The sequence below is a fragment of the Chelonoidis abingdonii genome, chromosome 1 (assembly GCF_003597395.2).
Source record: "Chelonoidis abingdonii isolate Lonesome George chromosome 1, CheloAbing_2.0, whole genome shotgun sequence".
Taxonomy (NCBI): domain Eukaryota; kingdom Metazoa; phylum Chordata; order Testudines; family Testudinidae; genus Chelonoidis; species Chelonoidis abingdonii.
In genome coordinates this window covers 348,321,268-348,348,574 of record NC_133769.1, presented here as the reverse complement: position 1 = coordinate 348,348,574, position 27,307 = coordinate 348,321,268, and the positions used below count along the sequence as shown (strand labels likewise).

The 27,307-nt window shown below is 42.6% G+C and overlaps 1 protein-coding gene across 1 annotated transcript in view; it reads left to right on the top strand.

Annotated features, from left to right (window-relative positions):
- FAT3 (FAT atypical cadherin 3) overlaps positions 1-27,307 on the top strand; it is a 518,717-nt gene that overhangs the window by 436,028 nt on the left and 55,382 nt on the right. The window contains 6 exon segments of the mRNA XM_075061745.1: positions 13,585-13,974; positions 15,986-16,200; positions 17,866-18,003; positions 20,080-20,223; positions 21,464-21,661; positions 24,171-24,969. Coding sequence (XP_074917846.1) covers positions 13,585-13,974; positions 15,986-16,200; positions 17,866-18,003; positions 20,080-20,223; positions 21,464-21,661; positions 24,171-24,969 — 1,884 coding nt within the window.

Here is a 27,307-nt window from a genome sequence, read left to right as displayed (position 1 = left end):
ACTACAAGATCACCTTCCATGAAGAAGAATGGGACAAGATCCTTTTGACGGTCATGGAACATGGAAACCCTAACATCACCTGCCAGGAGATTCCACTGCTGTAGTCTGGAGCCCAACAGCTAGACTAGAGCCAATCAACAATTTTAAGCATGATTTTCGTTCTCAGTGACCCAGAATTAGTAAAGTTTGACTTCATTTATTTCAGAAGCATTTTGGCTGTAGAGCAGTGTAACCTGAGCCCTGCCACCAAGGGCTGAAACCCTCAGGCTTTGGCTTCAGCTCTGGGCCCCAGCAAGTCTAAGCCAGGTCATGACCCAATTTGGGGTCCTGACCAACAGTTTGAGAACCACTGCCATAGGAGCATCCTAAGGCTAATAATTACACCATGAAAAATGAAGGTGGGAGGAAGCACTGTAATTAGACTCTTAGAATATCAGGGTTGGAAGGTACCTCAGCAGGTCATTTAGTCCAACCCCCTGGTCAAAGCAGGGACCAATCCCCAAACAGATTGCCCCAGATCCCTAAATGTCCCCCTTAAGGATTGAACTCACAACCCTGGGTTTAGCAAGCTAATGCTCAAGCCACTGAGCCATCTCTCCCCCCAATTAAATAGCCTGCTTACAAATAATTGGTAACTTGAAAAGTAACCACTTATTTCACAGATCTTATGGCACAGCTTTCTTTTTTTTTTTGCATATTCATAGAATATTTTTTCTTATGGTTGTCATGACTTTTTGCCAAGCTTTAACAGTGTGGTTGTTTTCTGTAATAAAGAAAATATTTCAACCCTCTCTTTTTGGTTTTCTTGAGCAATCTCATTTATTTAAAAAGAAAGAATGAATTCTTTTAAAAGTTCAATTAAAATAGAGTAAATTAATTTTCCTGGAGAAAACATTTTTCTTAATTAGTCGATGGAGCTGGATTAAAACCAGAAAGAGAAACATGCTGCAAACCTTTAATATTTAAAAAGAAAATGGTTATGTGGTGTCATCAGTAGGCTTTGTGAGCTGCAGAAAAGTAGATGGATGTCATGTCCAGAAAGCAACTTGATCAAGGCATTATTTGATAATCCTCACTCCTTGCTGAACTTGGTCCGGGTCAATCCTTGAAGTAACTCCACTGACTTCGGTTGAATGTAGTCCCCTCAGCCTGGGCTCAGCTGTTGTCTCTTTCAGTTTCTTGCCCCGGGGTCCCCTATGGGAGCCCCCCATGCCTGGGCAATCTCACTGTTCCCGACAGAAGTTCAGTTCATTCCCAGGGTCCTTTTTGAGTCTAGTTACCTCAAATGCTGGCACTGCTCCCCTAGTGGCTCCACAGATTGTTGGCTAGAAGCAGCCTTACAGGGCCTCTTGCCTGTATCAGGCTTGTATGTCCATCTTGCCCCACATGAGGCAGGAGTGTAAAGGGAAGGCTGGCCACTTCCCTTGCTGCTGGAGCGAATTGTGGTGAGCGTCACCTTTTTAAACTCCCCTTCTTCAGTTGGAACATGTTCTGCAGGTGTGCCTGACTAGCGCTGCCTGAGTGCATGAACACCTTTATATCAGCAGGATAGGATCCTGTCCCATCTCCCACAACCCTTCCAAGACCACAGAGGTTTCTTGCTCAAGTGTCAGGCCAGTCCCTGTCAGCCTGGAAAAAAAAATCCGCATTTGTATGCTCTTTGCCTGCGTGTTGCTGCTCCCAGAAGCTGGAAGACTGGAGAGCTAGATACCAGTTTATAATGTGGGGGTTCGAACCCTTCATGGAGTGTAGCCACTGCAAGGGCACATGGTCAGTGACCAAGGAAAAGGGACCTACCCAGGCGGTAATACCTGAGTGAGTCTACAGCCCACTGGATAGCCAGAGCTTCTTTCTCAATAACTGAATACTGTCTCCCTCGGGAGAACAACTTCCTGCTTACATATAGGATTGGGTCCTGGGAGAGCACCACTTCTGGGCTGACATTCGAAGCATCTATATAGAGAATAAACTCCTGGGTGAAGTGAGGGTTGATGAGGACCGGCACCTGGCTTAGAAATGTCTTCAAGTTATTAAAGGCTTCATCAGACCAGTCCTCCCATTGGATGTTCTTGGTGTTTACCTTTTAGCAAGGGAGCTAAACTGGAGTGCAAAATTGCAGATGAACTGGCAATAGAGTCCCACCAGGCCCAAGAAGCAGTGTATTTGTCTCCTAGTCCTGGACACGGGATATGATTTTAACACACAAAGACTTTGTCTAACACAGGTTTCACGTGGCCTCCACCTATCCAATACCCTAAATAAATTACTTCTGTTGTGGCCAACATACACTTTGCCGGGTTAGCTGTGAGGCTGTCCTCCTGTAGGAGTGTCAGTACTGCCCTTAGATGCTGTAAGAAATCTTCCCACATACATCTATAGATGACGGTGTTGTCAAGGTAAGCCATGGCCTACTGCTGGTGGGGTCTGAGGATTTGGTTCATAAGATGGTGGAAAGTTGCTGACAATCCTTGCAACCCAAACAGCATAGTTTTAAAATGGAAATGGCCAAAGGGGATTGATTATACAGGCGTCTTCTGGAAGGATGGAGACAGGGGAGTTTGCCCTTTATAAAGTCCAAGGGCTGAGGTATTGTGCTGGGTCCAATTGCTCTAACAACTCCTCCACCCTTGGCGTTGGGTAGGCATTGCATTTTACAATGGCATTGACCTTCTAAAAGTCAATGCAAAATTGGATTATGTCATCCGCTTTAGGGACCAGGAATATACAGGCCCTGCAGTTGCTCTGAGACTCCTCAGTATCCCATTTTCAGTATGGCTGTTTTCTTACTGTGTCCCCTATCCTTTTCAGTATGGGTCGGGGATTCTCCCTAACCGGTTGCCCTGATGCTGTTTCCTGATGATATTGTATTGTGTATGTTCTCTCCAGACTTGAGGAGAACACCTTAGCAAAGTCTGAGATCATTTGCACCAATTGGATCTTCTGATACAGTGAAAGGGCCTCACTTAACAGTAGAGGTCCAGGTTCTGGGCAAACAGCTACCTCGGGCCGTAGTTCTGGTCTCACCGGGTGAATGCCTGTCAAGAGAGTTTCCTGGGTCATCCACGGCTTGAGAAAATTAAGACCTTGGTTTCCTTCCTCCTGCCAGATAGCAGGATCTCATAATCTACCAGCCCCATTTATCTCAACACCTTGAGTGGACCCTGCCTGTGAGCCATCAATTTCAACTTCAAGGATGGAGTCAGCCCCTGCTGCACTTTATGAAACTTTCTTCATGTTCAATGTTTTCTTTTCTGTTTGTGCAGCAGCTGCTCTTTCAATGTATTTTCCCCACATACTCAAGCATCAAGATCTGGATCCATAGAGGGATGAGGCAGAAAGGTTGCAGGTGCACTGCTTGCAGGCTCCTTTTGTTCTGCTTATACATGTAGGCTGAGACCCACCAAGGAACAGTATTCATCAGTGTCCTAGTTGGATTCCTCTGGCTCATAATAGCATCCTGATGTTGCAACCTGGCAGCCTGGCTGTCTTCATGAGGAGTGACTACCTATCTGGTCCTAGACTTGTTTCCACATACAGCAGTTCTGCAGCATCTTCTCATGCAACACAGACAGGTCTCTGATAGGATCGTTGTGGAAGTGAGCCGGTAGGAGCCAGTACTTGATACCGGTAAGAACCCGCACCGTCCCATACCCAGCCCACATTAAAACACTGCTGCGGCAGCACTTTAATGTCCCTGCCCCTTTTGCCTCCCCTGTCAGCAGCCCTGCCCATAGGGTCCATACTGTCAGAGCCGCCAACAGGGGAGGCAAAAGGGACAGGGACATTAAAGCACTGCCATGGCAGCACTTTAAGGACGGTCCTTTGCTGTGGCAGCGCTTTAACGTTCCTGTGGGCTCCCACCCCTGGTTGATGGGGGGCGCAGGAACGTTAAAGCGCTGACGCGGCAAAGGGCCCTGCAGTGATTTAATGTCCCTGCCCTATTGGCCTCCCCTCCCTCGCAGCCTCCTATGGGCTGGGGGGGAGGGCAAAGGGAGCAGTTGCCCTGGGGCCAGCGCTTTAAAACAGCTCCGGATGCTGCTGCCACTAGCCAGGGAGCCTGAAAGAGCTGGTTGGGGGATGCTGATCCCCAGCCTCGCCCCTTCCACCCAAGGTCCCGGCCCTTCTGTGGGCCGGAGGGTCCCCCCCCCCCAGCCCATACCAATAAGTGGCCTAACTTACTTTCACCCCTGGATAGGACATGATTGTCTTACACAGCAGAGCAGTGATGCAGACACCATTAGTCAGTGTCATGAGAACCCAAGGTGTCTGCCTCTATGATTTAACAGGATTTGGATCTGTTGAGTTCTTCTGTTGTTTCCCAAAAAGAATTTCAGGGCTTCTCCTCTCAGAAAGTTAGCTATCCCTCCATCTGCACCTGCACATCTCTTCCCCTGAGATTTAGCAATAACCATACCCCCTTCTTCCCATGACATGCCTCTGAGAGTATGTCTAAACTGAAGCTGGGGGATGTGATTGCATCACATATAAGCCCACCCAAGTTAGCTTTGATCAAGCTAGCTTGCCAAACACATCAGTGAAACCATGGCAGCACGGGCAGTAGCATGGGCTAGCCATCCAAGTACAAGTCTTTTCTTGACCCTAGATATGTACTTGGGTGGCTAACCCATGCTGCCTCCCATGCTGCTGCAGCTTCACTGCTATTTTTAGTGAGCTGGCTCAATCAAAGCTAGCTCAGGTATGCTTACATGTGGTGCAACCTCCTGGTTGCAGTGTAGCCATGCCCTGAGTTGGATCCCTTGTAACTAGTTTTATCAATGAGCATATTTTATTAAACATATAGCCAAGACTATTAAAAAGCATCATTGGATGAAACAGCAAGAGGAGATCAGTCTGCTTATACTTCATTCAGATTATAAACCCCAGAGTTATGGCTTCCTGCATTTAAACTCATTCTACAAGTTGCTTCGTCCACCAATCCTTCACCAGACAATGGAAGCCAATACTTATATTTAAGGACCTTTTGAAAGGAGAAATCAAAGAGATTCTCGTGCTGAGGTTCCAGAAGTGCTGAGTATACTTCAAGACATAACTTGCAGTTCGGACCCATGTGCACTCTGGCTCGTTAAAGCCAGTTGAGAGACTCTGGGCTCATTACTGGAGGAGATTGTCAGTGCCTCCCTTTGGGATGGCAGGCTCCAAGTTTTCTCAGAGACTCTAAACTCTCTCTGTTCAAGAAGTTCTACCTTGACACTGGCAGTCTACACAACTGTTAACCTGCATTGAATTTCTGGTTTGGTGAAGGATTGTTGAGAAGGTTGTGGAGAAGCAGTTCTGGAGATATCTGAAATCTTCAGTTTCCCTTGAGCCTGGTCAGTCTGATTTCAAACCTGGGTATAGGTCAAAAACCACACTGGAGGAATTTCTTGACAGTCTTCTCTTAGTGATGAATGTGTCCTTTCTGATTCTTTGCAATTTGACAGTAGCATCTGATACAGTTAGCCACATCTGATCATGGCATCACAGCATCAAGTCTGTTTCCATATGGCTGTATCTGTGAGGTACAAGATCACAAATAGGTATAACACAGGAATGTGCAGACTCCCACTGAAGACTTGGCATGACACTTGGCCCTTTTTTCTATCAGTTAGTGCACCTGTCTGCCTCATAATGTTTACAATCTTTATTGATAGTTTCACTCCATTCAGATCTGGCTGTGGCTATGTCTTCAAAATTATCATTTATGCTGCATGAGGTGAGATTCTGCTTAGGGGGGTGTCTTTGAAGCATTTCATTGATCACCCCTCCTGCACTTTCCAAGTTTCAGCTCGCCATAGAAAACTCATTTCACAGACAATCATTGCCCATCACGATAATGTGTCCGTTTAAGTTGAGCTTTGATGATCATCACCTGAATACTAGATGTTTTTGCTCTTTCAAGGATATTAACATTTGAGACCTGGTCTCACCAGTGGAGCTTCTGAACAGAATGGAGGCAGCACATGTGGAAATTTTCAAGTTGCTTGAGAGGCACGTGTGTGTGTGTAAATCTGTCCACATTTCACACCCATATACAAGGGATGCTATTACTGCTACCTTGTATATCATCAGATTTGTTGACTGTTTGATGGTGCGCTGGATGAGTAGCCAAAGGTGAAGTCCTTCAAAGGCCTGGCTTGCTTTTCATATTCTAGATGATGTGTCACAGTTAAAAAGACTCAAAGCTTTATCTCTCAATGACTGGAAGAAATAGTGACCTGCATGAAAACCATTTGGCTTAAGATCAACCTGAAAAGAGTGGCGAGAATGCTGTTCAGTACAGGGAAGCATCCTGAGGGCTTAGGAGAGTGTATGATCACCTCATAAACTGAGGTTTTCTCTTCCCTTTGTCAAGAAATTGTGGTCCCATTAGGTACATCTCTGCTTCTAGATTCCCAAATAGCAACAGTGGCCACAAATGCCCGTTTTCATCCATGCGTTTGCACAATGCTTCTAGGCTGGAGTGAGTCACAAAGGCCACACAGAAATTTCAGCAAGTACTGCAGAACCAGGCTGTCCACCTCCTGAGTAGGATGGGAGAACAAGGGTATATTCTATCTGGGCTTCATATTCTGAGATAGCTGCCTGCAAATTGCCTGGTTTCGTTCAAGGTATTGGTTACAGTCAGCAAACTCCTAAGTGCCTTCTGGCCCGGCTACTCTAGGGGCCACCTCTCTGTCTCTCACCCATCACAGAACCTGTTCTTATCTGGGTCACTTAGTGAGCTGAAACTATGGAGGCCATTGCCACTGTAATCTGCTACTTCCAGGAGTTTGCCTATGTTTGGCCACTTTTAGAAAACCCCTAAGACTCATCTCTCTTTCTAGCCTTTTTTCTTAAGTATGAGCACATTTTCCCTGTGCTTTCAGTGACCTCCTTATTTCTGTCCTCTTAAAAACTTGGTTCCCAGGTGATCACAGGGTGTTAGAACCTTACTGTACAGGGAATTGTTTTTTGTGTTCATCTAGTTGTTGTTGTTATGTATGTATTTATTTGTATTACCATAGTGCCTAAGACCAGGACCCTGTTGTGCTACGTGCTGTACATACACAGAACAAAAAGATAGTCCCTGCCCCAGGGAGCTTACAGTCTAAGCCAGGGGTCAGCAACCTTTCAGAAGTGGTGTGCCGAGTCTTCATTTATTCACTCTAATTTAAAGTTTTGCGTGCCAGTAATACATTTTAACATTTTTAGAAGGTCTCTTTCTATAAGTCTATAATATGTAACTAAACTGTTTTTGTATGTAAAGTAAATAAAGTTTTAAAAATGTTTAAGAAGCTGCATTTAAAATTAAATTAAAACGCAGAGCCCCCCGGACTGTTGGCCATGACCCGGGCAGTGTGAGTGCCACTTAAAATCAGCTCGTGTGCTGCCTTTGGCACGCGTGCCATAGGTTGCCTACCCCTGGTCTAAGCCATGTATGTTGGGCATAAGGCACTGAACTGGGACTTAGAGGATCTAGGATCAGTTCCGGGTTCAGCACAAGCGTCCTGTGTGACCTTGAGCAAGTGGCTCTCTGTCTTTCTGTGCTGACCTCAGTTCCCCATTTGTAAAATGCAGATAATACTTCCTTTCTTCCACCATTTGTCTGTTTAGATGGGGCGAGGACTGTTTTTCTACTGTGTCTTGCATAATAGGGCTCTGATTTCAGGCGGTGCATCTAGGTGCTACTCTAACACAAATAACAATGAATTAGAATACTGGCAATTATATGTCTATTTTTAATTACAATTGAATGTTTAAAACACACCATAGGTGTATCAAGGACTTCATTATTCTCTGGAGAGCCAGCTAATTCTAATGTAATTTAAATAGCATCTATTTTTTTTGTTCTTGCTGTTGCTTTTATGCAAGCATGGCTGGAGAAAAGAGAGTCCCTCAGCTCCCCCTGGTGTGAATACTGTACTCTTACTATGTCAAGCAGAAAACAAATATGATTTGTGTGGCTTTTGATCAGTCATTTTTACAATGCTTTTCTACTGCTGTAAAGCAGAATAATACTGTCACAAACTTTAAATTAACAAAACAGGCCTGGAAGGGATCAGTAGCTCTTGCGTGTTCAATTAATGTCAGGCTTGTAAAGTTATCAGACAATAAGGGCAACAAATACTCCACTGATAGAGGCTAAGAATGGGGAATCTACAACTTAATGGATCTTTGTGTTTTAATAATAATCTCTGGTTGCAGTTCCTAGGACCTGTGCATTAAATAAACCAGCAACCAGGAAACTTGTGTGGGGTTGTTTCAGCGTTCACTTTTACAAAGATTTGAAATAGCTATCCCCCACTGAAGTGTAACTGTATGGTACCTTCACTTCAGGCCTTGTTACTGCAGACAACTTTAGCATACACATCCATGCAATCTTTGGGTGCTATTCCCTAAGGATATCATTGTGAGTGCACAAGTGTACCCAGGACCAGAAATTCTTTAATAGCAGTGTCCGCTGGTCCATTCCTCCATCCTGTCCCCCGTTGTAAGCCCAACTGAGAGCAAAGGATGGTGCGAAATGACTGCTTCTCCAAGTCCTTTTCTGCCACTCATTGTCTGGGATGGAACCTCTGTTTCTGTGTCAATTTCTGCTCTTGGGTGATTTGCTTCATCAAATTTGTAAGTATTGTAGATAGGACTTTTAGTTTGGATAGTCAGTTAGTGTGGCTTGTAGTGATGGTTAGTGAGCTGAAATTGGGGAGGGAGGGTTCCCACCACCAATTCCACCACCGTTTCAGGCATCTTTGTGCTCAAAATTCCAGGCTTGAAGCTTGACATGCCTGCCCCCGGGCTTTGATGAGCGACCTGCATAAGACTTGCCTGTATTGCCTCTGGGAAGCTCACATCCCCTCCAAGTTCACAGTGGTCCAAGAGCACTTTTTGTACAAGATGCACGCCTTTGGCCTCCTGACAGCCCCAAGGGTATTCACAAAAGTAATTACAGTCATGGCCATGTACTTTCACAGACAGGAAAAAACAATATTTCCCTGCCTGCACAATTGGCTGCTCACGGGTCAATCATGCCAGGAAGTACAAGCAAAAGCCACCACCTCACTCCTGCTCTTTCATTCCCTCAGACTCTTAAGTCAATTTAGACACATTGACGCTCACACAAACCATAGATTTCACTGAGATGGGCCTAAACTCAGTCACATCAAGGCCTTAATCTGCCTCAAGACCAACTCCTCACCGCTAGGGATCTCATCAACCATCTTCATCTCAGCCCTCAGACTCCAGTCCAATCCTTGGCCTTGTTAGGTCACTTGGTGGGGTGCACCTATATCTCTTCATTTGTATGTCTGCACCTATTATCTCTTCAAATGTGGTTACAGTCTGTGCCACAAACAGGGGTCCCTTGGACAAGAAGGTCTCTCTTTTTCAGGACATGTTGACATCATTCACCTGATGGCAGAGCAGAGGCACAGTATGGGGTTCTCCTTTCTTCCCACGCTCCGTACAAAGACGCTCACAACGGATGCTTCCCTGCTGGGATGGTAGTGCATCTTGATGGCCAGACAATCCACGCTTCCTGGTCCCCACAGGAATCCAGACTACATATCAACCTGTTAGAGCTTTGGGCAGCTCAGAAGACGAGCAAGTCATTTACACCCACCGTTTGGTCCGCACACGTCCAAATCAGAGCAGATAACATGACCACCTTTATCATAAGCATAAGTCCCAATTCTGAACCTTAGCGTCCAAAATATGGGTGCCTGCATGAACCCTCCAAGCTTAATTACCAGCTTGGATCTGATAGTGCTGCCACCAGACAGGAATCAGTGCCTGCCTCACTCTGGTCTCCCCAAACCTTCCCTGGGGGACCCCAAGACTCAGATGCCCTGAGTCTCACAACAAAGGGAAATAACCCACTTCCCTTCTCCCTCTTTACCTCCCCCCAGATTTTCCCGCCCTGGGTACACTAGGAGATTTCCCTGCTTCCATTCCTTGAAACACAAATCCAGAGAGATTAAGTGTCTCTCCCCCTCACCCAGAGGCTATGCAAATTCAAGCTTAGTCAATCTAACACAAAGGGATTTCCCCCTCCCTTCGTTCCTTAGCCTTAACCAGAGAAAAACTCAAACAGGTCTTAAAAAGAAAGCTTTATATAAAAAGAAAGAAAAAGACATAAAAATGGTCTCTGTGTCAAGATGACAATATACAGGGTCAATTGCTTAAAAGAAAACATGAATAAACAGCCTTATCCAAAAAGAATTGCAATTTAAAACATTCCAGCCAACTACACACATGTAAATACAAAAAAAACAATATAAGCCTATTGTTTTTCTACCTTTGTACTCACAACTTGGAAACAGAAGATTAGAAAACCTGAAGGTAAAAAGATCTTCTCTCAGAGCCGAGAGAGCACAGAGTCACAGACAAAAGACACACACCCCAAAAATTCCCTCCCTGAGCTTTGAAAAATCCAGTTTCCTGATTGGTGCTCTGGTCAGGTGTTTGGTTCCCTTTGTTAACCTTTTACAGGTAAAATAAACATTAACCCTTAGCTATCTGTTTATGACAACCTTGTACTGCATAAACAGGCAGGAAGGGAGGAGCAAGATCCTTCACACTTTGCAGAGAGACAATCCAGGTCTGGAACTGGTGCATCAGGCACAGAATCACCCAACACATCCTAGGGTGTTGAATTCCCTCACAGACAGCTTCAGCAGGCATTTACACAAAGACCACCAGTGCGAACTCCCCCTACCTTCAGACAATCTGGGGAGTGTCCCCATCTTGGGATCCCTTTGTAATCTTGCACAACAAAAACAGATAGTGCTCTTGGGCTGCCCATGGCCTCAGCTCCAGAGGGGACGCCTTCCTAGGGAAGTGGTCAGAAGCGCTGATGTACACTTTCCCTTCCACCCCTCTGCTTCCTTGCATACACAAGAAGATCAGACTTGATGGAATAACAGTGATCCTGATAGCGCCTTAGTGGCTGAGGCAAATCTTGTTCACTACCACACTATACCTAGCCTCACGCCATCCATTTACCTACAACCATTCCTGGGCCTGCTGTCCCAGAACATGGCCAGGATGAACCATCCCAGCCCACCATCTCTACATCTGGCAGCATGAGTTTTGGATAGACAACCAACGTAGAGAGAGCCTGCTCTCTACGAGTTCCTCAGTTACAACTGGAGACCTTTTATGCAGATACGTTACTCTGCTAAATGGAAACAATTCTCCCTTTGGTGCCAGCATACCCCAGCAGGTAACCAGTGATCAGGACTCCCCTTCATACTGGAGTATCTTCTGTCATGCAAGACATGCAGCTTGACCTGAACCTTGTCTTTTCTGCTCACAGGAGACCACCGTTTGAATCTTTAGCGTCCCATCCTCTCCTGCACCTATATAAGTGACTTTTTTAACAATGATTAACTCTGCTAGAAGTGTTGGAAATCTCAGAGCCCTTAAAGTAGATCTGACTTGTACAGTTTTCCACAAGGAGAAGGTTTTGTTGTGGCTTCATCCTATGTTCATCTCTCAAGTGCCTACTGACTAGTTCCATCTTAACCAGACTGTTCACTTTCCAGTGTTTTGCCCTAAGTCTCACCAAAGCATGGAGGAGACAATACTCCATTCCCTGGGTGTGTGCAGGGCTTTATCCTTCTACCTGCACAGAACAGCACCCCTAAATTCTTTGTTGCTATTATTGAAAGAATGAAGAAGGCTCTCTAGGTAGATTTTCTCCCAAAGGCTCTCTAGGTAGATTTTCTCCTCCATCATTCTTTCCCATAATGTTATGAAAGCCCCTCAGGGACCATTGTGCAAGAGTGCAAGTGGCATCAATACAGGAACCTCTCCCCCCTACTTGGAGATATGCAGAGTAGCTGCTTGAGGTTCCATACAGACTTTTACCAGGCATTATGCACTGGTCCAAGCTTCTGCTGTGGATGAATCACCTGGCTTGGTGGCACAGCATACCCTCCTCCTCAACGAACACTGCTTGGGAGCCATGCACAGTGAATACCCATAGAGACCCACACTTGAAGAAGAAAGGAGGTTACTTAACTTATAATAACTGGATTTCTTCCAGATGCATAGTCCCTATGGATAATCATGGCCTGCCCTACTTTCTCTCTCTTTGTGTCATCTTCTGATTCGTAGCAGAGTTGGAACTGGAGAGATGGTCAGTCTATGCCACCCTTATGTCCTCAGCTAGGAGCACAAGGAGGTGCAAGATGCAGGCATGGACCAGGTTATTGGAGAAGTTGTGGTCCCAGGCGCAAAGAGCGCATGTGCACACACAGTGAATACCCATAATGACCATACATCTCAAAGAATTCCAGTTACTATAAGGTAAGTAAGCCAAGCCTTTCTGGAACTATAACTGGGATCTGAAAAATAAAAGACCACATTGCCCAATTCCATTACTGTTCTCAACCCCAAAAAATACTTTCCTTTCTAAAATATCCATACTGTTGCTGGGACTGAGTGGTGCAACTATCCCATCTGACAAATTTCAACCTATAGAGACAATGTTTTGTTCCTTAACACACATTTTTAATTTTCATACTGTGTGCGCAATGGAATGAAGGCAACGTTGGTAGTGAAAGAATGTAGTTTGCCACCTGATGTATACACTAGAACCCAATTTATCTGAACCACTGTTATCCACTCTTTGTATTAACCGAACAACTGCCATGCACAGATCCAGAAGCAGGCGAGCTCTCCTGTGGCCACTAGATGGGGAAGCAGCCTCACACTTCCCCATTCTCTAGATTATGCAAATTTTTGATAATCTGATCGGCCCCGTTCCCAATTAGATAAGATAAAAGGGTTCTGGTGTATTTGTTTTTCCATATGCACACTGCTATTTCTCCAAGATGTGCTCTGAGGCAATGCATTTTCAGCATATTCTGTCTGTCTCTTATCTATTTAGATTATGAACTCTTCAGGCAGCAACTGTCTCTCTCAAGGTCTGTACAATACATAGCAGAAAAGCAGAGGCCCTGGTCTTGATTTAAGTAGTCGCTACTGGAATATTGTAATAACAACATGGAATAAAAGGGGAAATAGATGCACAAATGCTGCTGTTGTCATTTGTGGGAATTCTTCTATGCCCAACATAAGGGCCCATCCTTACTCAGGCAAAACTCATTTTGGAGTGACCTGAGTTAGGACTGGACCTTAAACATTTATTACAGCAGTATGACTTTTTTTTTTCCTCATCACTTTACATTTCAAGGTTTGCTACAAATACTAGCTAATTAATCTCTCAAACGCCAGTGAAGTTAGTGAATAGTAATATCACCATTATTCAAATGGAGAAAATGAAATGGAAATGTTATTTACTTGTTCAAGGCCACAGAGTCATGGGTGAGATCTCAGTAGTCACTGGTTCTCAGTTTTGGGCCTTGCTTCTAGACTACATTGCCTATTGGTTTTGCTGAAGGATTACCATGCTTTTTGAATCAACACCCTGTGGTGAGGTGTAAAGGATCGCACAGATTGCTCACCAGGGATTTTTGGTATAAGAAAGGCCACTCAACTCCACTACCACCACATCCCATGGTGTGCTAGGGAAATGAGCACCAAGGTTGCAACTGTTTTGCTTTCAAGCATTTTTTTTTTTCATCTTTGCTTCTCTTTCAGGTGTGAACAGAAAGGTGGTCTATTCCCTAGCGGACTCCGCAGATGGTTATTTCTCTGTGGATAGGTCATCAGGGATCATTATTTTGGAGCATCCACTTGATAGAGAGCTGCAGCCTTCCTATAACATCAGCGTAAAAGCATCAGACCAGAGCCTTGTGTTGTCCCTGTCTTCATTTGCCACAGTTACCATTACAGTGCTGGATATTAATGACAACCCTCCTGTGTTTGAGAGAAGAGACTACCTTGTTACAGTGCCTGAAGATACCTCACCTGGCACCAAAATACTGGCTGTTTTTGCAACAAGTAAAGACATTGGTACCAATGCAGAGATTACCTACCTCATCAGGTCTGGAAACGAGAAAGGGAAATTCAGGATCAACTCAAAGACGGGTTTGTAGTATAACACTCATGAAAAGAGTCTCTCTAACTAATAGTGCTTTGAGGAAACCTACAGAATTCAATGAGTTCCAAAGACAGCTCTATAGATCCATCCATTGTGGAATTAGTTTTAGACAAGTTCCACATGAAAAAGAATGGTATAATTTAGGGCCAGATTCAGTACAGGTGGATAGTACCTTACTCCATGAATCAGTGGCCTAGGATGTTATAGGCTCTGAGTATGGATAGCAGAAACTAGTTCTTGGGGCCCAACTAGGCAGCCCTTTCTTACAGTCATGAACACTTAGGCACAGTGGAGCACCTCAAGTGCTTGCCAGTGTGGTCAGAGGCTCTGCGATCCTGCCCTTAAGGACTAACCTGCTGTGCTACCCAAATGTGACTCGCTGCTGATGCTCAGCAGACTGGGAGAAGATTGATCAATGGACATAGCACTAAGGGCTTGTCTCTGGCCTTACATTTATAACCCTGTAGAACTGCGCTGACTTCAGTGAGGTTGCTCCTGATTTACAGCATTGTGAAAGTAGACTTAAATCCTTTATGTTTTTATTATATGTAACGAGTTTTTTAAAAAACAGCTTGCTTGGGTATTTTCATAGAAATACCCAGAAACACTGGGTGTTCCAAAAGGCTACTGCTGTTTCAGTTTCCTGGTTGGGATCTATTCCTTATCCCGATTAAGTAACAGCAGTCAGCTCTCATCTTTCTGTACCTCTCCCAGTCAGGTTTCCCTCATCCCACAATATTTCAGCAAGGAGTAGGTGAATTTATACATAAGCACCATGGAAAGAAATACTTAAGTATTGTTACATTTTCATTTGACAATGAAGCCAGTAAAAGACAGAGGTGAAGTGTAATCACACAAGAAGAAAATAGCATTTATTATTCATTAATGTGTGACAGTTTCATTATTACCAGTTTTGATGCAGGAGCTGAGATTCCAGATAGCCATGTACTGATGTAACATGCCTGATCAAGGCTTGAAAAATAATCCCCCTCAGTCATGCCATTTATCAACTGGAAGTTCCTGCTAGCAAGTGCAAGCTTCTCCACAGGATCTCTTCAGCGCTCCTATTCTCAGCAAGTCATGCCGAAGGGGGAGTGATGCAATCTGACTGGTGTTGCTACTCAGCCCTTCCCCTTAGTGCCCAATGTACCTCCCTCAATGCATTTTACTCAGTACAAAAAAACCTCCGGCTAATGATTTATATTTAAAGTACTTATTTCCTAAGGGCAGCGTTGGTACATGAAGTTAATAAGATGAAAATGTATTCAAATCATTGGATAAAGAAAAATTCTGCTCCTGCAGTGTTGAGAGACAGAGGTCAACGTTGTTAAACTTGGTTGCCTGAAGTTAGGTTCCTAAGTCCATATTTAGGCATCTAAACAAAACTAACCTGATTTTCAAAGCTGTTGATCACCCAACAGCTCCCACTTCAGGTGGAGTAGTTGGTACTAAATGCGATGGAAAAATCAGACCTCTTGTATTTAGGTTCCTAAAGATAGATTTAGGTGTCTTTAGCTATGTAGGTTTGAAGATTTTGGCCAGAATGTTTATTGGGTTCAGAACATTGAGTTGTGAATCAAGATTTCTGGATTCTATTTCCAGTTCTGCCACTGACTCCCTGTGAGCCCGGACAAGTCATTAAACTGTGCTTTCTCCATTTACCCACCTATGGCACTGGTGTAATAAAAGCTACCTTTAGTGGTGCCATTAATCACTCTGAACCAGTAGAAGGTCCTATCCTGAGAAGGGATATATAAGCTCAAGTTATTATATCTTTCTTTAATTTATACAAGAAGAAATGCGGATGTCTAATTGTACATTTTCGTCAGATTTGCTGGCATTGTCATTTCAGTAGCATCATGTGGTATTTTGCTATGGTGTTAAATAATGTATTCTAGTATATACTGGTAATTTTTTGGCTATAACTATGCTGATAATATTAATGTTCACAGAGTTTGCTTCTTTAGATCTGTTAACATTCCTTCTCTTCTTTCAAAGGATCCATTTCTGTAATTGAAGCTCTGGACTATGAAATGTGTAAGGATTTTTACCTAAGAGTGGAAGCAAAAGATGGAGGTATGCCAGCCCTAAGTGCTGTTACAACAGTGAACATAAATGTAACAGATGTGAATGACAATGCACCAAAATTTAATCAAGAGGCCTACAGTGCAGTCATCAGTGAAGATGCTTCAGTTGGTGATTCCGTGATTATGGTGAGTATAATATATATGATTTCAGACAGAAAGTCAATACAAGGTGTTGCGATAAATAATTGTGTTTGCATAAGCATATAATAAATGATTATTCTGTGTCTGGGTAGATGATAAACTATAATAGCCACTGCACCTTTGACCACCTCACCTGCCGTCTGTCCGGTATTCTGTCTCTTCTAGAACTAATTTTAATGTTCCAAACCGCCAATCAACTTTCAAAGCAGCTGCCATTTACAACCCCCCCGAAGGCCCCCCCCCCCCAAGATTAAATGTTTTCTTTTTTCCTCTCAATTTAGCACTCCACCCTAGGCATAATTTTGCCCTGGACCCACAACAGGTGATGTCTGATGTCTTGCAGCTCATTAGAGCTAGAAACACATAGTGTTTCTCTTTGGAGAGGCAGAATTTATGACTTTCTAATGAAATAAAAAGTGTTTTAATCTAGCCCTGCTGGCATGCAACATAGCATACCTCAAAATCACAACTTCTACTGTATCTGAGACAGCTGGCTTTAGTAGGGAAGGGCTGGGTAAACGAGTTGCATTAAAAGATTTTAAGGCTGAGATTTTCAAAGGCTCCTAAGGGAGTTACACATCCAGCTGCCATTAAAAGTTACCTAGCACCTTTGAAAATCCCACTCGAGAGTGTCAACAAATTTTCTAAAATCACTTCTCTCTAAAATGTGGATAGCCCTCTGTCTTGGATGGTTTAGACATGACAAATCCTGCATGTAGTTATCAGTGGTTCACAGTCATGCTGGAAGGGCATAATGAGTGGGGTCCCGCAGGGATCGGTTCTGGGTCTAGTTCTGTTCAGTATCTTCAGCAGTGATTTGGATAATGGCATAGAGAGTACACGTATAAAGTTTGCAGTTTATAAGTTTACACTTATAAAGTTCACAAATTACTGATTACACTTATAAAGACACCAAGCTGGGAGCAGTTGCAAATGCTTTGGAATATAGGATTAAAATTCAAAATGATCTGGACAAACTGGAGAAATGGTCAGAAGTAAATAGGATGAAATTTAATAAAGACAAATGCAAAGTACTCCACTTAGGAAGGAACAAACAGTTGCACACATATAAAGTGGGAAATGACTGCCTAGGAAGGAGTACTGCGGAAAGGGATCTGGGGGTCATAGTGGATCACTGCCTAGGGAGTTTGTGGAATCTCCATCATTGGGAATTTTTAAGAGCAAGTTGGACAAACACCTGTCAGGGATGGTCTAGATAATACTTAGTCCTGCCTTGAGTGCAGGGGACTGGACCAGATGACCGCTTGAGGTCTCTTCCAGCCCTATGATTCTATGATTTTCTATTCTATGTTGGCAAGGAGTTAGACAAAATGATCCTTGCAGTCCCTTCTAACCCTATAATTCTATGTGGCCTAAACAAAATGCATGATAGTATGCAGCGACACGAAGGGCTCATTGGTACTTGTTTCATATGACTTGTGTAACACACACATGGGCTTGCCCCTTGCAAATAATCTTCCCATTCCAAATTCATGATGAGAGAACTTTTAGACAAACATGCACTGTCCAGTAAGTTATATCTACTAACCTGATGGAATGTAAAGTTATTCCTTTGGGGGTTTGATTTCTTATTGTACCATAGAAATATTTCTTAATCTGTATAGTTAATTTTATTCTTTTCTCAAAAAGTTGATAGCAGAAGACCAGGATAGTCCTACCAATGGCCAGATTCATTTTTCCATAGTGAATGGTGATCGGGACAATGAATTTTCAGTTGATCCTGTTTTGGGACTTATAAAGGTTAAAAAGAGATTGGACAGAGAAAGGGTAAGATAACACATGCTGGGCTTCTAAACTTACTAGAAATTGCATATGTATATTTACTTCAGCTGTGCTGCGGGCTTTCTGCATGACTGCAGGCTTGTCATTTATGTAGTCTGCAATTGTCACTAAAAATATTCTATCATCTATTTCTAATATTGCCTAATTCACTCTTTTCACCCCAGTCCTTTCTCCAAGTAAACTGAGCTTGAAATGCTCCCCTCTCCACTGGCATAAGATCAGATTAAAGAAAACAGACCTGTGACAATGCAGAAAGCTGTAGTGTTAATGAGCTGCCACCTGTTTCTATCATACACATACATAACAGTGATTGTAACACATTCTGGACAGTAACACTAGGCACAGAGCCAAGACCTCAACTTTGAATTGGCAATGTGTGTGACATATCTTTAGCAAGGTTGTGTTGTAAAGTGGCCAAGCTACTACAGAGAGAGCCATATTTGAGAGACCCATTGCTTTGTTTACCCCAGTACAACGTTCACCCAAGACAACTTATCACCATTTCACCTGCCTCTCAAATAACAGCTTTTGGCAAACAAAGATGGTTTGCCTAGTGTTAGTGTGAGCATAGGAGAAAGTTACATGACTTCAGCAATCTTACAACACATAGGGAAATCCCTGTCTGTTTGCCCAAACAATGCAGGTAGCACTAGTGGTGCTAAGAACACAGAAGTCATGAGGTCAGTGCATCTGTTTGTTCTTTGCTGCATTGTGGTCTATAGGTTAGATAGGTGCTATATATTTTTAACAGGATAGCCTTAATTTCTTCATTTGCTTTAATTTAATGTTTGTGTTTAGTATAGCTGCAAAGGACACACACGTGTGCTTCATGTAAACATGTATGTAGGGCTAAATTCACCACTGGTATAAACAGGGGCAGTTACATAATGTGAGCAGAGTTGCACCTGCTTACATCAGTAGTGAATTTGGCCCATTGTCTCTGATGTTCTTCAGAGACAATACAGCAAGCCCAGCTCTGAAATACGTAGAATATAGCATATACTCTAGGACATCACTGTAGGGCTTCCTCATTCATGTACAAAAAAAATGTATAGGCTAAACTTTTGGAAGGAGAAACAATACTCATTTCAAAGGGGTAAACATATAGACAGGTCAAGTCCTTAAATCCAAGGTGAGTGATAGAGAGCACAGAAAGACAAAAAACAGAAAAAATATTATTCGTAGAAGTCCCAAGACACAACCAACTCTGAATCAGCCAAAGCCTGTCATAGGAGAGAGGGAAATAAGAAAAGTCATTCCCCAGGTGCTGTTGTGATGTTTTAAACATAGTGCTGCAGGCTCCCTGTGGTTTGTGCTATAGTCTGAAGTAAAGATGTGTCCCAAAAGCTTAAAGACAGCTGCTCTCCTTAATGACATGTATTGTGTGGCTGTTTCTAATAAGTACCCAGAAAAATCTGTCTCTTTAGTGGCAGTTAAATGATATCCAGCTGCAAGCTACCTATCCAGGGCAGGGGTTACAGAGGCACTGGTGTTACTTGCCACTGAAAGTGTTTTTCAAATCATTTAGGCCACCTCTCTATGAACTTTACCTTGGTACTTTGCAAAGGACATGTCAGAAATGTTTCATGTTGGATAGATAGTGCGACACGTTCTCAGAAATCATGTACAAAAGTGTCTTGAAACCCATTCCTAAAATCCTGATTTGATTGGAACCTGACCAAAACTTTGGAATTGACACCTAGGAAACTCAAAGTATTGAGTTGCTTGCTTGTAAGTTAAAGTTGTAATGGCTAATTTTGCATATTATACGCAAAGCACCAAGCAGTTTGTTTTCGAAGTGTACCATTATCTACAGTATGCGTTGTCTGGTACAGTTATTTTAACATGGTGAAGCCATTCAGATTATTGATAGCCTTATAAAACAGAGTTTGGGACACAGTGAAGCACTAAACAGGGAAATGTTATACAAAGGGCAAGACAAGTAATGAGGCCAGACAGCTTTCCATAGAATGTGGTACGTGACACACAGGATGAAAGGAATGATTGCTGAAATTTAGGACCCTTTTCACATTGATTTAATGTTTTCACCTTTTCTCGCAGGTGTCTGGATATTCGCTAGTTATTCAGGCAAGAGACAGTGGCATCCCTCCTTTGTCATCATCTGTGACGGTCAACATAGACATTTCTGATGTGAACGATAATAGCCCTGTATTTACACCGGCCAACTATACAGCTGTAATTCAAGTAAGTTTATCCTGCACATCAAAAACTGATCTGACCTTTAAACATGAAAGCATTTGGTTACCATTAAGTTACTTTTGATCAGCCCAAGGTATATCAAATTGTCTCCTTTCAAGCAAAGGATAAGCATGTTTTTCTTAACTCTTTGACAGGACTCTGTGTTTACTGAGGTTCCTCAGAATCTGCCACAGATTTTACCATTTATCCTAGCTGGTTCAGAAACTTTCCCCATGTCTAAGAAATGTTTTTTATTCTTCTGCAAATGAAGTGGTTCCAGCTGCCATTTTGGGCTCTCTTGTCTTTCCTGTCTGTCCCACAGCTAGACAATGAATAAGCTCAAATTGTAAACAAAGGGTTCAAGCTCTCCTTGATCGGAAGGGCATGAGGCTTTGAGAGGAGGAGAGAAGAAAATGAAAGAAGTTCTGGAATTTCCATTTCCCATACTCCTCTGAAAAGGGTTTCTGCCCTCTTGACTAGTGTATTCCACGCCTGGTACTGTGAAGATGGATCTATCTATCTAAGAGTTTTATACTGTCCCCAATCACTGTGGTATTTCAGTGCCTTCCCCATAAAATCAAGAGCAATTGCAAAGTCCCTAGCGGACTCCATGGAGTCTCTAGCACTTCTCCCTTTACAGGGTCAGAGGTCTTTTTGGGGGAAGAGTTTGGAGAGGATCTAAATCTCTGGCAACCCTATGTTATCTGTTTCAGTGTGTCCTGTGGGAAAACCATGAACATTGTATCACAATGCTGCATGATCACACTGGGGTGCAGTCATGAAAAATGTTATGAAGCAGCATTGTGGTGTGATTACCTTCATAGTACTGGGGACAGCTAAATCTGACTGGCAAGCACAGCATCACCCTGGTAAATGCATGTTGGTCCTGCTAAATATACCAATGGCTGCCTAACCCTAAGCTGGGTGATGAGCAGATAAGAGTTTAAAGTTTTCTTCACTTTATTCAGTGTACAAATGGTCATGTATAACAAATACAGTGGTGGTTTAAAAAAAAACCCCAAACCTGGACACCTCACTAGAGATGCTGTGTCAAATTCTGTATCAGTCATCTCTATGCTTCCCGCCAAGTGAATCGTGTTGCATGTGTGTAACTGGAGCACAATGGGGTGGAATGTAAAACTATGGGGAAGTTCTGTGCAAAAACCATTTTCTTGTGTATTCTGAATGTTATTTTAACAATATGGTGATTGTAATTTCTCTTTATACACTGTGCATATGCATAAAGGAGAATAAACCCGTGGGCACAAGTATTTTGCAGCTGGTAGTGACAGACAACGATTCTTTTCACAATGGCCCCCCGTTTACCTTCACCATTCTGACTGGCAATGAAGAGGAGGAATTTATGTTGGACCCACATGGAGTTTTGAGATCTGCAGTTATCTTCAGGCACATGGTAGCAACTGAATACATGCTCTGTGTGCAGGTATGGCCTTATTACTGCATGTCAGCACAAACCAAGAAAACTCTCTTAGTGTCATGTTATTTTTGCCACTATTTTTATGTTGCCTGTTTAGTTTGTTTTTAATTGATTTTATTCAGTTAGTCAGCATAATGCATTGCAATATACAGTGCACAAACAATACATTTCCTTCACTGCTCACAAACCCAATTTCATATAAATATAAATAGGTAACCAGCCACCTTGCCACTTTTATTTGTATGGAATGAGATTTGTGAGTAGCAAGCATATGATTTAAGATTTTCGTTAATTTTTTTATAAAGCTCAGGAAGGAAAGTAGGGGAATAGAATAACCAGAAAAAAATACCTTCTGCATATATAAACCTACAACAAAAAGAGCAACGACAAAATATTGTTATAGGGAAGGAAATCACATCAGTTCCAAAGTCCGCAAATGTAGTGATACATTTTCTGAAACAAATCAAGAACTCATGAAAAATGTCCAGATTTGTTTAGTTTATAAGGGAGGTGAAAAAAGAGCTAATAATAGAAGTTGCTACGGAGGAGCTTCGTGACTAGAGTAATTTTTGTGACGTCTGATTCAAAAGTACATTGTCTGTTTCTCTTCATGATTTACAGGGGGAAAACAGTTGGGTGTTATTCTGCGGCAAGCCTAAAACTCATAAGCATTGAAACCCATTTTATTCTTAAGCCTTACAGGAAAAAAACCAAACCTTTCCTTAGCCTTTATTATAAAACTGCCAATTTTCAGACCAAACTAAGTTTCCTAGGCAAAGTTCTGGTTTGGCTATATATAGCGTATGTAATGGAAATGTGGTTGCAATTTTACCGATGTACCTATGACTGTGATATAAGTGGAGTAAAAGATAGACATCATAGTCTAAAATGTATCAGAATGTACAGAAAAAAGTTGTAGTTGACTTTTGGAGGCTTAATAGACCCTTCACATTCCTTTCTTATTTAAGGGCTTCTACAATTAAAACATTTTTAATGTTGTTTGGAGTATTTGGACCCCACTAGCATATCTGACAGTTCAGGGCAGCTTAAAGAAGAGCCTCTCTTTCCACTCTACCACCTGTCCTCCTTTGGTTTTTTTTAATTAAAATTAAATTCGGAGGAGGGACAGGTCAACAAAGTTACCTTTTTGGCTTTCCAGCCCTATTCACAATGACAGAGAGTGATTTTCAGAGTTGCTCAGCACCCACTGCTCCTCTTGAAGGCACAGCATTATTAGCATTCTCTGTTTTTTTCTTTTTCCTTGTTGATTTTTATAACCACATTCAATTCTCCAATAAAGATCTCCGGATCAAGTGGCAGGTCTGTGTTCTTTTGTTGTTCTTCAGAATGAGTAGTAAATCTTAATAGTGAGTTGAATGGACCATTTTTATTACTACACAAAAAGGATATTGATCCAGGTTTGCACAGCCTTCTGTCAGGAGGGCCTTGAGTTTTTTTGTCAGACTTGCTCTTTTGGTCTCTATAAAAAGTGCAAATGATGCTATCATATGTGCTCTGGGTCACAGAGTCAGCTGTCCAAGCTCAGTTCTACTCTCATATTTTATTGTTAGTAATAGAGCATGCATGTTATTTCATCTTTGGAGGGTGATAAATTTTCTTTATTTCAAGCATGTTTCTTGAGTGATTTAGGTAAAGCAATACAGAAAGCAGTATTAAAAAAACCAACCCAAACTTTCTAAGATCCTCATAAGCTAAGCAGGGTCAAGGTGGATCAGAAACTTCTGAAACATGCCCAGCTGCTGCAGAAAGCAGTCCTGATGATTAAGTAGGTTGCACTCTCTTCTTTGAGTCCATACTGAACCAAAGCGCCATCAGATGCGCAGGAAGGGCCATCATTCAAATGGGAGTGAGACTAAAATAAAAAACCTGATCATTTGTGGTAATAGAAGATCCCATGTAATACCGGAGTACAAGTTCTATCTGTGGTTTTCTGGTCACATTTCAGTCTGCCTATATGTTTCCCTCAGCAGTTCACTTAGGCCTGGTCTACAGTGGGGGGGATTGACCTAAGATACGCAACTTCAACTACAAGGATAACATAGCTGAAGTTGACGTATCTTAGGTCAACTTACCTCATGTCTTCAGGGCGCAGGGCTGACTGCCACCACTCCCCCATCAACTCTGCTTCCACAGTGGAGTACAGGAGTCGATGACAGAGGGATCAGGGATCAATTTATCGCGTCTACAGTAGTCGCAATAAATTGATCCCTGATAAGTCGATCACTACGCGCCGATCCAGCGAGTAGTGTAGATGTACCCTGTGATATAGTTTTCTTAATTTCCATAAGGTGTTTTTATATTCCACATCAGAGGTGGCAGCATTGCAATGTGGGAGCAAGGTGTTTCTATATGTATGTAGTTAGTAAAGTGCTTTGAAAGAGTGTCAGGATGACAGACTATATAAATATAGTAGTAGGGAGGAGGAACAGGAAGAGTGAGGAGTTGTTATTGACTGTGATTTATGTGTGTGCTTGTTCTTTCCAAATGAAATTAGGCTAAAGATGCTGGAAAGCCTCAACAGGTGTCCCACACTTACATTCAAGTGCGGGTTATTGAAGAAAGCATTCACAAACCAACAGCCATTCCACTGGAGATCTTTATAGTCACCATGGAAGATGACTTTCCAGGTGGTGTCATTGGAAAAATTCATGCCACAGATCAAGATGTGTATGATGTTCTCACTTACACCCTGAAGTCAGAAAAGAAAAGTCTGTTCAAGGTTAACAGCCACGATGGCAAGATCATTGCCCTGGGAGGGCTAGATAATGGCAAGTACACACTGAATGTGTCCGTCAGCGATGGCCGGTTCCAAGTGCCCATCGATGTTGTTGTCCACGTGGAACAGCTGATACAAGAAATGCTGCAGAACACTATCACCATCCGATTTGAGAACGTTTCCCCTGAAGATTTTGTGGGGCTCCACATGCATGGGTTCAGGCGCACCTTGCGGAATGCTGTGCTCTCGCAGAAACAAGATAGCCTGCACATTATCAGCATTCAGCCTGTGGCAGGCACCAATCAGCTTGACATGCTGTTTGCAGTTCAGATGCACACCGGTGGATTCTATAAGCCTGCTTATTTGATTCAGAAGCTTACCAATGCAAGGAGACACTTAGAAAATGTGATTCGCATCTCGGCTATCTTGGAGAAGAATTGTTCTGGACTGGATTGTCAGGAGCAGCACTGTGAACAAAGCCTGTCTATTGATTCCCATTCCCTGATGACCTATAGTACAGCGCGAATTAGTTTTGTGTGTCCCCGTTTCTACAGAAATGTACGCTGCACATGTAATGGTGAGTGCTACTCCCTCTTCACCTTCAATCTTTCCACATTATGGGTTAGGATAATTTTTATTTCTCTGATGCAGATTGGAAGAGGCATTTCAATTCATTTAGTTAAAGAGCACGTGGCAAATGTATGGTGGGAATTGATTTCTGAGGCTAAGAATTGTTCATGTTTATTGATGTAAATGGAAGATGGTGAACTTTCACCTTCTGTGACCAGAGGCCACTTTGCTGGAGGCATAGTAATCAGAGCCATCAACAAACCTTCTGCTGTGGTTTTCCACCCAATCCATAACAGTCCTGAAATGTACATAAAGTGTGGTCATGTCAGAAACTGCCCAGTCAGTATTTAGAGATTGCACCCAGCATTTTGAAAGTGAGGATGACCTCTAACCTGAGTGATAAATATGGAAAGGCCTTTTTCGTTCATATTTGGGGTGGGGGGATGAAAACCAATAAAGTATTTCATTAAGTAATTGGGAGCAAGTAGTGCTTCTGACCTTTTGACCTACACTCAGGCTTCCAGGTATGTGCATTTTTGTGTGTGGTTGGTTTTTGTTTTAATCACTGTGGCACTGGTTCATGGAATTGTTCTACAGTTTTGAAGGGATTTCAGATGGGAATGGACAACATATTCACTAAGTTGCCCATCTTCCTTCTGCTTCTGTGTACTAGGTAAAAAACTTCAAGCAGTTATAATAAGAGATCTGTTCCTTCTGTTTGCGCAGTTTTCTGTTCTTCATTCCACTTTGCCCAAGAGTGAAATAAGAAGCTGCTGTAAAATCAATACATTTAAATCTCCCGTCTCATAAACACACACAGAGAGATGGTACCTTGTTTTCTGCTGGTGTCAATGGACAAAACTCCTCTGAAGTCAATGAGGCTGCAGCATTTATGTATATTGCATTCAGCCCATAAAGACTGTGCACCACATTTTGCTCTCAGATGTGTGTGGCAGATCTTCAGTCTGACAACCTAGCCTCCTTAAGGGTTTGCTCTGGCTCCCGTTGAAGTCAATGAGTGTCTTACCATGGATTTCAGAGGGGATTGGGTCAGGCCTCAATGCATGGAACTTCAGCTGGAGTCACTTGAGTCCTGAAGAGGGAAGATAATAGGGCCCCGATAGCTGAGTGCATGTGAGAACATCAGAATATTGGAGCTGAGGTCTTTTATGCACATTTAAGGGCTAATTGTTAAATGATAGAGTTAAGTGTTTCAAATCGGTTTAAATGTATGTTACAGTAGTCCCTGCTATTATTGGCTATACAAAAGCTGTGCAATAGAGACTTTCCTAGAATGGACTGCACAATGCTATCATATCATCTAGCCAAGCCAGTGCAGGACTATTACCTACAGTATATTCTGTACTGTCTTGAAACTGTATCTTTGTCCAGTCTAGTATTAAATGTACCAATCAATGGGGAATCCATATAATAATAATAAATGGAGATATACCTATCTCAATAGAACTGGAAGGTATCCTGAAAGGTCATTGACTCCAGCCCCCTGCCTTCACTAGCAGGGCCAAGTATGGATTTTCCCCCAGATCCCTAAGTGGCCACCTTAAGGATTGAACTCACAACCCTGGGTTTAGCAGGCCAGTGCTCCAACCATTGAGCTATCCCCCCCATAGAGCTCACTGACAGAAATTTTCTCCTGCTATTCAGTTTACATTTTCCCATTCTTATTTGTATTTCATTGTTGCTAATGGTACCCCTTGTTTACCATCCAAAGCATTTAACCTTGGTCCGTGGCATTTGCTCCCTTCGGATACTTGTAGAAAATTAACCTGCCTCAGTCTTGTTAGTTTTTGTTAAAGCAAACCACAGATAGTTCTTTTAATCAGTCTTTCCTCAGAAGTGGGTGTGTGTATTCTGTCTGATAAAACATAATGAGTGTGTAGCTGCATATTTATATGCATATAAATATAGCAAGCGGAAAAATAGTACACAAAACACTAGGATGAATTTCCTCATGGTTCCTTTAACGTGATAGCTTTGGCAAGACACGTTCAGCAGAATCAGTGTTCTACTATATTTGTTTCTAGAGTAGTTTAATGATGTAGCTAAATAAATATTGATAGATTGAAGCATGACAAACCCATTAAAATATTGCATATGTTTCACTGATCAGATTCAATTATAATCCAGGAAGCCTGAGTTTGAGCTAATTCACACATTCTTGAAATATGTATCAGACTTGGAACATAGTTCTCACTGCCAGATGTCAAAAATATGCACAAATTATGCATGCCAGCTGTGCATGACCTAGATTACCTTTACGAGGAAACTAAGCTATCTAGCACCAGAATGCCAAGAGACTGTTAAAGCAGGTAACTTGTGAACCT